Source organism: Ranitomeya variabilis, chromosome 2 (genome assembly GCF_051348905.1).
Source record: "Ranitomeya variabilis isolate aRanVar5 chromosome 2, aRanVar5.hap1, whole genome shotgun sequence".
Lineage (NCBI taxonomy): Eukaryota > Metazoa > Chordata > Amphibia > Anura > Dendrobatidae > Ranitomeya > Ranitomeya variabilis.
The window spans coordinates 136,343,173-136,355,592 of NC_135233.1; the positions used below are offsets into that span (position 1 = coordinate 136,343,173).

At 39.9% G+C, this 12,420-nt stretch overlaps 1 protein-coding gene across 2 annotated transcripts in view; it reads right to left on the reverse strand.

Moving 5' to 3' along the window:
* TTC27 (tetratricopeptide repeat domain 27) overlaps window positions 1-12,420 on the reverse strand; it is a 522,480-nt gene that overhangs the window by 61,283 nt on the left and 448,777 nt on the right. For both annotated transcript variants that reach the window (XM_077283015.1, XM_077283016.1), the window contains one exon: window positions 1,343-1,508. In XM_077283015.1, coding sequence (XP_077139130.1) covers window positions 1,343-1,508 — 166 coding nt within the window. The remainder of the gene's footprint in view (window positions 1-1,342; window positions 1,509-12,420) is intronic.

The window sequence follows — 12,420 nt, forward strand, 5'->3', positions numbered from 1 at the left end:
CTTGAAACACACAGCTAGGGCAACAAAGGAGTGTCTCCGTAAGAAGCCTTTCAATGTCCTGGAGTGGCCTAGCCAGTCTCCAGACCTAAACCCAAACAATAGAAAATCATTGGAGGGAGCTGAAACTCAATGTTGCTGTCACGGGTTTACTGCGACAGAGAGGAGCCGGAAGACCACAGCGTCTGATTTCTCCTACTCTTGAATTGATTAGAAGTACTTCACCTTTATATTAAATGGTGTAAGTTTCTTTTAGCGGTGCAGGGTTTAATCTGCTCGGTTGAGAGTTCCTGGAAGCATTCCTGCGCTAAGGCTCTCAGTGCACAGTTAGCCACTCCAGTTTCCTACATAATCTTTGTCCTGGCTAGCACACATTGTCAGAGATATTTTTTGCTGTATGGCTGGAGGTTGTTGTTGGTGGTTATTGGAGAAGGCGGTTGGTGGATTTATCTGTGACTGTTGCTAGGTTTTGAGTGTGTGATAATTCCCTTTCTTCTCCTACTTTGGTTTAACCCCATCCTCCACTTCCTGATGCATTCCTCAGTTGTATGTGTGAGTTTATTTGTATGTTTGGTATATTTAGTTTCCCCTGTTTGTATTACCTTGTTAGTCTGGTTGGTGTATTACAGTACGCTACTATTCCCCTCTTCCCTGGGTGGGGAAGGGTACAGACTGAAGCTAAGGCAAGGTACATGGCCCCGCGTCTTCACCATCAGAAGTAATCCGGGAAACAGGTCAAGCTAGGGTGTCCCTAGCGTTAGGGACAGGGAATGAGCTCCTGGTCCTGGGGCACCAGACAACAGAGTCGTGGCAGTTGCCCAGCGGCAGCCCCGAAATCTGAAAGACCTGGAGAAGTGTGTGCAAACTTTGTCAAGAACTACAGGAAATGTCTGACCTCTGTAATTGCAAACAAAGGTTTCTGTACCAAATATATTATGTTCTGTTTTTCTATTGTATCAAATATTTATTTCATACAATGTGATTTTCTTTTTTTTATGATTCTGTTTCTCACAGTTGAAGTGTTCCTATGATAAAAATTACAGACCTTTCCATTGTTTGTAGGTGGGAATACTTGAAAAATTGGCACTGTATATGTAACATAGCTGGCATGTACCGCCTTTGGAGAGATTTTTGCTCCTCAGCCACATCCAAACATGATCATCCCACCACTAACAGATGTGATACATGTACATGATTTTGTGCTTAGGGGTTAATGACATTTTATGGGTCACGAAGTATTATTATTAGTTACTGCTCATGATTTTCTAATAAACAATATTTACGGTGGCTGCAAACAGAAGCTTCATGCACCAAATACTGCTATGATATATGATCAATGACCAACCTGAATATCCTTATATTTGTCTCTAAGGTCCATTAGTCTATGGTAAGCTTTAGTGGCTTCTGTGAACTCTCCGACATCTGTGCTGGTTAATACATAGTTCTCCCATATCTGCCAATGTTCAAAGTTGCATTTGATGGCTTCTTGAAGTGTTCGGAATGCTTTGTGCCTTAGAAAACAAGAGATGACTATGCTTTAATTATTAGAACACCAGATGAGTTATTTTCCTATGCTTGACCAGTCGGTCACCCGATCTAGGAGAAATATGACCCCGTGCACCATCATAAAGTAAAGAAACATAACAACTGCTGCAAACTGGCATCCTGTAGTTCTAAATGAGCAGTAGGAATGTTGAAGAGAAATGTAAGGACACCTATCTTCTGTTCATCAGCAAAAAACGAACATTCAGATACTAATGATGCACACAATATAATGCTTTTACCTATATTGACTGAGACATAGCCTATAAAAATACCCCAAAAGTAAGAAATTAAAGAGGTTGTCTAGCTTAACAATTTATGGGTCATATTAATTATTGCATTTTTGCCAGAATTTTGGAGTGAAAAACTCTCAATTATTGACTTTTTGAATTTCAACAAATTCATCAAAGGATGTGGACCTATTTTAAAGTTGTCTTTAGTTGTTTAGCTCATTTTCTACGTTTTATGTTGAATGTTACTTTTCCTGGTGTTTCAGACTGTTTCAGTAAATGCAGCTTTTTAACCTCTTCAACCCCAAACCCGTTTTCACCTTCCTGACCAGGCCAAATTATACAATTCTTATCAAAATCACTTTACGAGGTAATAACTCTGGAAAGCTTTAACATATCCCAGTGATTCTGAGACTGTTTATTCATGACATTTTGTACTTCATTATGTAAAGTATCGAAAATTTTACAAAAAAACAGGAAAATTTTGCAATTTTCAAACTTTTAATTCTTATGCCATTAAACCAGATAGTTATACCACACAAAATAGACAAGAAATAACATTTATCACAGGTCTACTTTACATCAGCATCATTTTTGAAGCATCATTTTTTTTGCTAGAAAGAAGAGTTAATCAGCATTTTTTATATTTTTCCAACAAAATTTACAAAACCAATTTATTTTAGGGACCACATCACATTTGAAGTGACTTTGAAGGGCCTATGTAACAGAAATGTCTCAAAAGTGACATCATTCCAAGAACTTCAAAGTAGTAAAAACCACATTCAAGAAGTTTATTAACCCTTTAGGTGCTTCACAGTAATTAAAGAGAACCTGTCATTATGATTTAGCAAGTTAAAGTAAAGGTATGGCCATAATAATGCTGTTATACTGAACAAAAATATACACTTTAGTTTTTATTCCCATTTTTCATGAGCTGATGGTCATCCACTGCCGTACACATCATCATCATTTTATATATATAGGTGTTGAGGAACACAGTAGCTACATTGATACACTTTGGTGTTAAACTTCTACCTGGGATGGTCACACATGGCCCATACATGATGGCAGGTGCCATGTATGTGAGTGGCACAAACACTGACACTGATTTATTTACTAAACATAAAAAATTAAAGACCATTATGCGTGATTATGATGTGTCATCAACAACGTTTAAGAATTACATAAAAAAGTGAACCTCAGACCGATGGACTACCGCACAGCTTTTTACATCTTTGGTATGACATCACTCTTTGAATAAGCTAAATGGAGCTAATCAGAGCAAAGAAAATATGATGAGAGTCATCCAAATTAACTATTATGTAACATGTTAATTACCTATGATTGAACATCTGATGGTGTAATGCAGCCCCAGACTAGCAGTACATCAGTGTCCATGGCTGCAACTGACCTCAAGTCTTCCTGATGCACTGTTATAAAACACCGTTATATTAAAAGGGCATATTGTGACAGTAATTCCTGTGCTATGTCGAGTCTCAGGGCCATGGCCTCAACATTCACCAAGAGTAATGACCGACTAACCTAGTAAAAAGAACATTGTGCAAACTGATAAAAATGTGGTAATAGAAAAAAATAACATGCAACACTTAAAGAAACCCTTCACCCCTGGATTGTGAAAAAGACTATACTTTCACAAATAGGTTAGGCTACGTACACATTTGCGTTGTGCGCCGCAGCGTCGGCGCCGCAACGCACAACGCAAACAAAAACGCAGTTGCGTTTTGAACAAAAAACGCTGCGTTTTGCGCCGCATGTGCCCCCCCCAAATCTATACAATGTTTTGCATATTTATTGGAAAACGCATGCGTCGTACAACGCACCACGACGCAAGTACTTGCGTTGTCAATACAAATCAATGGGAAAAAAGGCGCATCGACGACGCAAAAGCGACGCAAACACGACGCATGCGTTTTTTAAAAAGTCAGCGCCGCAAAAAAAATGCAACATGTTGCGTTTGCCGCGCCCTGACAGGTGCGCCCTAACGCCGCATGCGGCGTACGACGCACCAAAACGCATGACAACGCATGTACATGCGGCGCCATGCGGCCCCAATGTTAAAGATAGGGCCGCACGACGCATGCGTTTTGTTGCGGCGACGACGCTGCGGCGCACAACGCAAATGTGAACGTAGCCTAAAGTAGCATTTATGTTGCTTTTTTTTTCCTGCAGCCAAAAACTGCTCATGGCAGTAAAAATGCTGCACTTAAAAAGCAGGGTTTTTTTTGGTGCAGATTACATGTGTATTTTGTGTCCACAGTACATGTTTAACCCCTTAACCCCCCGAAGGTTTTTGCATAACTTTTTTGTGCTTTTGGTCAATATGGCCATGTGAGGGCTTGTTGTTTACGGGACGAGTTGTACGTTTGAATGACAACAGTGGTTTTAACATATCGTGTACTGCAAAATGGGAACAAAATTTCAAGTTCGATAAAATTGTCTAGGTTCTTTTTTATCTAAGTGGTGAAAAAAAGGTAAAAAAAAAATAAAAATTGCACCATTTTCCGATACCCATAGAGTCTTCATTTTTCGTGATCTTGGGTTGGGGGATGGATTATTTTTTGCATGTCAAACTGACGTTTTTAATTATACCATTTTGGTGCAGATACGATCATTTGATCAGCCATTATTGCATTTTAATGCAATGTCACGGTGACCCAAAAAATGTAATTCTGGCGTTTTTACTTTTTTTTCTCGTTATGACGTTTAGCGATCGGGTTAGTTCTTTTTTTTATATTGATAGATCAGGCAACTCTGAAAGCGGCGATATCAAATATGTGTATGTTTGATTTTTTTTATAGTTTTATTTTGAATGGTGCGAAAGGGGGGTGATTTGAACTTTTGTATTTTTTAAAACTTTTTTTTTTTTTTTTACTTTTGGCATGCTTCAATAGTCTCCATGGGAGACTATAAGCTGCCATAAGCCGATCGGCTCTGCTACATACAGGCGATGATCAGATCGCCTGTAAAGTGGGGAAAAAAGTATTTAGTCAGCCACCAATTGTGCAAGTTCTCCCATTTAAAAAGATGAGAGAGGCCTGTAATTGATATCATAGGTAGACACAACTATGAGAGTCAAAATGAGAAAACAAATCCAGAAAATCACCTTGTCTGATTTGTCAACATGTATTTGTCATTAACAAAAGTTCATCTCAATATTTTGTTATATATCCTTTGTTGGCAATGACAGTGGTCAAACGTTTTCTGTAAATCTTCACAAGGTTGGAACACACTCTGGGTGGTATGTTGGCCCATTCCTCCATGCAGATTTCCTCTAGAGCAGTGATGATTTGGGCTTGTCGCTGGGCAACACGGACTTTCAACTCCCTCCATAGGTTTTCTATGGGGTTGAAATCAGGAGACTGGATAGGCCACTCCAGAACCTTCATGAGATGCTCTGGACTGTGGTCTAAGGGGTAAGATTTCTCCTTTTGGAGAGTGACATACAGAAATATATATAGTCACTTTTCAGTCACAGGGTGGAGGGTCACTTTAAACCATAAAAAGTAAAGATATATTCATCCAAACCGATCAAACAAATAAGAGGAAGATAAACTCGGTGGTTCAGTTTGTCTTAAATGTTCCATACATCTTTTTATCTGCTTTATTATTCAAATAAAAATGAAACAATTTCCCATATAATCGTCACTCGCCTGCTGTCTGTAGGTGGTAAAGAAGCGGGGGTAGACGACTGTAAGTAACATATGACTTCAGGATTAGACTGTAAGCAGGGTTTACTTTTCACGGTAACATATGGATGAAAAGGATAGAGTAAAATGTGTTATATTCATTTTATTCTTTCTTTAAAAAAATAAATAAATAAGGTGCTTTTTTACATTTTTTTTAGAACATTTGTGAAAACCATTCATTTATTTATCATTTTCATTCTAATAACATCTCTGTAAGATCCTACATGTTCTTATGGAAAATCACAGATTATGGTGCCTGCACACATTAGATGAAGGGTGCAAGGACCGAGTGACTAATTTGTTGGACTGACCGGACTGTGGCCGATGGCATAGGAAAGAAGGTTTGGGTATGCTGGATTATAATGCCACAGTTCCTTTGTTCTTATTGGAGCTAAGCCACCACCAGAGATGTTGGAAGGTGGCTTATTGTTCTCTCCACTTTGAAAATGCATGTGTACTTACTATAGCTGAGCCAGCCTCTATATGGAAGGGTTGGGAAAAATATCTGTTGTGTATGTATGTGTACAGGGTAGTTTGGACACAAAGCTGTCTGGTTTGTACATCAGCATTAAGTTAAACCAGGGATGGAGAAACTCATCTGTTCCAGCCCTCAGGCAGATCTCTGGTGGAACAACAGTGATTAGGCCACCAGCCCTGTTATTTGGCTCCCAGCAACACTGGATTATGTCTTAGGCCAGTGCTAGATTGTTCTTTACGGATGGAGCTGTGCACTCTTTGTTCATGTCCAGCTCCTGCCTACAAAGCAGCAGTAACACTATCTAATATGTGATGTATACAGCAGTCATCATCTATTAGATGTGATGCATATAAAGCAGTTTCAGTGTCTCCTATGTGATGCATATACAGTAGCATGTATACGTTTAGCACCCCTGGTGAAAACTACTGTTACTGTGAACAGTTAAGCAAGTTGAAGATGAAATGATCTAAATGATCTCTAAAAAGGCCTAAAGTTAAAGATGACACATTTCCTTTGTATTTCAGGCAAACATTTTGTTTCTTTATTCATTTTAAAAAATTACAAAAAGATCAATGCAAAAGTTTCAGCACCTTGCATAGTCAGTACCTAGTAGTACCCCCTTTTGAAAGTATCACATCTCGCAAAAGCTTTTTGTAGCCAGCCAAGAGTCTTAATTCTTGTTTAAGCGATTTTCATCCATTGTTCTTTGGAAACTTCTAGCAGTTCAGTAAGATTCCTGGTTCGTCTTGTGTGCACTGTTCTTTTGAGGTCTAGTCACAGAATTTCAATGAGGGACTGTGAGAGCCATTGTAAATCCTCTGTTCAACTTTTTTACAGATGGTGGTGTTTGCATCAAGAATTTGCTGAAATTTAATTCAATCCATTCTTTCCTCTACCCGTGAAATGTTCCCCATGCCATAGGCTGCAACACAACCGCAAACCATGATAGATCCATCCCCATGCTTAATTGTTGGCGGGATGTTCTTTTCCTCAAATTCTGTGCCCTCCTTTCTCCACACATACTTTTGATCATTGTGGTCAAAGAGTTCTATTTTAATCTAATTGGTCCACATGTTAGCCTCCAAAATGCATCAGGCTTATTTAGATGTTCTTTTGTATACTTCAGACGCTGAATTTTATGGTGAGGACGCAGGAGAAGTTTTCTTCTTATGACTCTTCCATGAAGGCCATATTTATGCAGCTGTTGCTGAACAGTAGAATAATGTATCAAAATTCCAGAGTCTGCTAAATCTTTCTGAAGGTCTTTTACAGTCAAGCGGTGGTTCTGATTTTCCTCTCTGGCAATCCTATGAGCAACTCTAACTAAAATGTAGGCGGTATACTGATGCATTACCCGGTGGGCCCGGGGTACTTGGTGGGCCTCCAAGCAGAACAAAGAGGGGGCCTGTTGGTTTCAACTGAATGTGCGTCCGAGGACACACATTCAGTTGAAATGTATTGCCCTGCGGCAAAAGTTAACAAGGCAGGCGGTTGACTTGAGTGCACCCATCACAGGTAGCACATGACAGTGATGTCGCAGGTGGCGCATGACAGTGACATCGCAGTTGGTGCATGACAGTGAGATTGCCGGCCTATGACGTCACTGTTGATGGGTGCATTCAAGTCTTCTGCCAGCCTCTGCTAGGTTGGTGGCCATTTTATCATGAACGAACCGGATCTGCAAGCAGAGGACGTCGCGTGGCACAGGATCACAGGCAGGTAAGAGGAATCTTTTTTTTCTTCTGTGGACACGGCATAACGCTGAGGCCATGCCAAGGGACATAATGGGGGTCAGCCAGGTTAAAGGACATAATATCGGGGCCAGTCAGGCCAAGAGACATAATAGAGGACCATCTAGTTTTACATATTCTGTAAGAGTGATGTTTGCAGTCATGACATTACAGAATGCATGCTTTGTCATTAACATGAGTAGAGTAATACAGGAACTAGAAGGCATATTGGCTCTGGGATAAATACTTTAACAGTTGGATTCTGTGGAATCGCACTTTATGTCTGCACAAAATCAAAGCAATTCACTAGTATATTTAAACGGTTCTTTAATGGAAGGATAGGGCATTTGCGGATACATACTTTAGAAGCATAAAATGAGCACAACTTTAATTGTTTCCACTGGCAGAGCTTCATATATGAGAGTGGCTGTCCATTCTCCTGCAGCATTCTCATCTACTTGAATGGGATAACCTTTATTACAAGACACTGCCGAATATACTGCGAGCCACAGTGGCCATGCACAAATCTTTACAAAGCTAATCTGTGGGGGTCCAGGAGATCAGGCCCCAAATATAATGTGGCTCATGAGCTAAGAGTTTGTGTGACCCATGTATTCTGAATGACGATCTGTCATATTATTACAAAGTCTCAGACAAAATATAAAATCACATTTAGCGTTTTTAAGGAACTTCAAACTGAGATAGCAGTGAACAATAATTCATTCTTACTATTTCATATTTTAAAAATGGTACATGATGGGAACATGAGTCAAAACAAATTTGGTTTTATAAGAATGAGTTTAAGGATTCCAAAACTTAGCAATAGAAAACCAAACGGAAAATGACTACCCCATTATTAACAATTGTTTTCATAAGTACAGTTGTAGCCATTATGAAACTAACACACAAGAAAGACATCACAGTACATACAGTTAAAGATGCATTCTCATATAATGAAATTTGTTTAGTTAGTTAACATGAAAATAGGCAAGTTTGCAATTGGGTTGCTTTTTCTATCTGCTTTCATTATCTTACTGTGAAAGCTTTAATCTTCCATAGTGTCCGTTTTTTTTTTCAAGAAGACCAAACAGTAGAGACTGGCCGAGTATGCCCAGCAGCTACATTGGAGACTCAGGAGTTGACTCCTAAGATACCAGCCTCCTCTCCCAGACCATTAATTTATATACAGCAGATGGCTGCTCATCTCTTTTTTCCTCTCTGTTCCGAACTCCCCAAACTCCACCTTAGTTTCCAAGGACGTTCTCCAACTGATTGCACACATGAGCAGTGTACTTGTTTAGTGAATATTTAGTGATACAGTATCATTGTTATTTAAAAAAGAGAACACACTAAAAAGACTATATTTCACAAAACTTACAATTAAAGTGAATTGTACATTTCTGAGCACTAATTCCCATATAAAGTACAATTAATTCACATAACAAGTAGAGCAATTTTGAAATTATATTACAGTATCCACTGGACAGAGCCACAGGATGAATTGTAGTCTATGCCCATGCCCAATTTGGAAGGCTTGATCAGTTATGACACAAAACTTTCATTGTTGATGTGAATTCTGGATAGTGTAGTCTTTTTAACATGTTACAAGCAGTTACAAGATATAAGAAACTGTTAGGGGTGTGATTGTGGAAAAGCTTGTAAAATATTTCCATGGAAGAGCAGCAGAACTATGAATGCAGCTCTAGGGTGCAGAATATATAAAAGTAGTATAAAAGTAGCGAAATAAAAAGCCAAATCATAGAGAATTATTGGTGCCTCTTGTAGTGCACACACACACTTGGAACACATTTGTGTCATTGTGACCTCCATCTGGTGGGTATGTAACTGCATATAATTTGACTTTAAAGTGCAGATAGCATTCTCCCATATGAAGGGCTGTATGGTACAGGGGTTCTTTTTTTTTTGCAATGGGTCCCTATGGTACATCATCACTTCAGACTGTGGATACTGTTGGGCATATACCTCATAAGCGAATATATTTGACTGGCCCACGAGTGCGGTGTGTACTTAGTTAGCCATGACACTTGCTGTTCTGTCAATTTATCCAAGTATATACAGTATATCACAAAAGTGAATACACCTCTCACATTTTTGCAAATATTTTACTATATCTTTTCACGGGACCACACTGAAGATGTAACACTTTGATATAATATAAAGTAGTCAGTGTACAGCTTGTATAACATTGTAAATTTGGTGTGCCCTCTAAACAACTCAACACAGTCATTAAAGTCTAAACTGCTAGCAACAAAAGTGAGTGCACCCCTAAGTCAAAATGGCCAAATTGTGCCCAGTTAGCCATTTTCCCTCCCCAATATCATGTGACTCATTAGTATTACACGGTCTCAGGTGTGAATGGGGAGCAGGTGTGTTAAATTTGGTGTTATCACTCTCACATTCTTCCATACTGGTCACTGGAAGTTCAACATGGCACCTCATGGCAAAGAACTCTCTGAGGAGCTGAAGAAAAGATTTTTTGCTCTACAAAGATGGCCTAGGCTAGAAGAAGATTGCCAACACCCTGACACTGAGCAAAAGCATGGCAGTCAAGACCATACAGTGGTTTAACATGACAGATTCCACTCAGAACCGGCCTCGCCATGGTTGACCAAAGAAGTTGAGTGCAAGTGCTCAGCGTCATACCCAGAGGTTGTCTTTCCAAAATACACGTATAAGTCTTGTCAGCGTTGCTGTAGAGTTTAAAGAGGAGGAGGGTCAGCCTGTCAGTGCTCAGACCATATACTGCACACTGCATCAAATTGGTCTCCATGGCTATCATCACAGAAGGAAACCTCTTCTAAAGATTATGCAGAAGAAAGCGTGCAAACAGTTTGCTGAACACAAGCCGATTAAGAACATGGATTACTGGAACCATGTCCTGTGGTCTGATGAGACCAAGAAAAACTCATTTGGTTCATATGGTGTCAAGCATGAGTGGCAGCAACTAGAGGAGTACAAAGTCATGTGTCTCTTGCATACAGTCAAGCATGGTGGTGCAAGTGTCATGGTTTGGGGCTGCATGAGTGCTTCCGGCTGTGGGGAGCTACAGTTAATTGAGAGAACCATTAATACTATCATGTAGTGTGACATACTGAAGAGCATGATCTCCTCCGTTTGGAAACTAGACCGCAGGGCAGTATTCCAACATGATAACGACCACAAGCACACCTCCAAGACGACCAACTACCTTGCTAAAGAAACTGAGGGTAAAGGTGCTGGGCTGACCAAGCATGTCTCCAGACCTAAACCCTATTGAGCATCTGTGGGGAATCCTCAAAAGGAAGGTGAAGGAGTGCAAGGTCTCAAACGTTCACCAGCACTGTGATGTCGTCATGGAGGAGTGGAAGAGAATTCCAGTGGCAACCTGTGAAGCTCTAGTTAAGGCAGTGCTTAAAAATAAAGGCAAAATATTGACACTTTGGGCACAATTTAGCCATTTTGAGGGGTGTATTCACTTTTTTGCTTTTGTGGATATTAATGGCTGTGTGTTGAGTTATTTAGAATGCACACCAAATTTATACTGTTATACAAGCTGTACACTGATTACTTTACATTAAGGGGCATATCTTTAGTGTTGTCCCATAAAAAGATATGATAAAATATTTTCAAAAATCTATCTATCTGGTACACTTTCTTCCGCTGTCTCGCTTCGCATGTCCGGCCTCTTCATTTTAGGCAAGGATGTCTGGCTACTTCCATGGCTCGGAGGCCACTGCGTATTGTAAGGTTGTGTGACATGAAGACGCGCTCCGGGACCTTTTGATGTGCAGTGACTTCAGAAGCCTGAAGTGGCAAGAAGTTCTGGCCTATAGTTAAGAGGCTGGAGATAAGGTGTGCTATGGTAGAAAGAAGAAGACAAGACAGGGGAATGGATGGTGATCGAGACGGCCGTGGAGGTGAGCATTGAGGTGAGTATTGGTAAAAAAAACCCCAATTATAATAATACTCACCTGTCTGGTCGCTCAGCAGCTTGATCCGCTTATTTATTCAACTGGCCACCACATCTCTGGTCTCTTCACAATAGCAGTGAGTTGTAAAGTCACAATGTCAAGACATGCATGTAGGGGAGAATTCATTTTTTGCTTTTTTTTTTTTTTTTCCAGCCCTGCTTCAACTTACTTACAAGTACGGGCTATGGACAAACCTACTGAACCTATCAAGTTCTAAACCTGGGAACTGCCTGTACTTATTTCATGACCCCTAACTCTTTACAAATCTAATTCCAAAACACATTTATATATGTTATCACAGTTTCCTGACTTCTGTTTGGCATTATAGTGATACCTTTCAAATGCATTTTATGATTTGTACTTGCATGATTAGATTATTGGGATGAACACGTTTTACTAGTGCAATGGTTGTACAACATGACAAAGTGGAAGCTGCTCTATTTCTAGCATTAAAAATGAAAATGGCAAAATTAAGGCACTCTGCTTGGTAAAACTTGGCAATGCCATATTAATAGGAGAACATGGCTGGTGATAAAATATAGATGTTCTTTATGAGAAGGGAAGTTTGGGGTTTTACGGTCGGGTCGTACATTGATCTCAGGTTATTGTTGTATTTAGTCTAATTAGAGGCCATTTTTTAAGTTGAAGTTAAGGTACCGTCACATTAAGCGACGCTGCAGCGATAGCGACAACGATGGCGATCGCTGCAGCGTCGCTGTTTGATCGCTGGAGAGCTGTCACACAGACCGCTCTCCAGCGACCAAC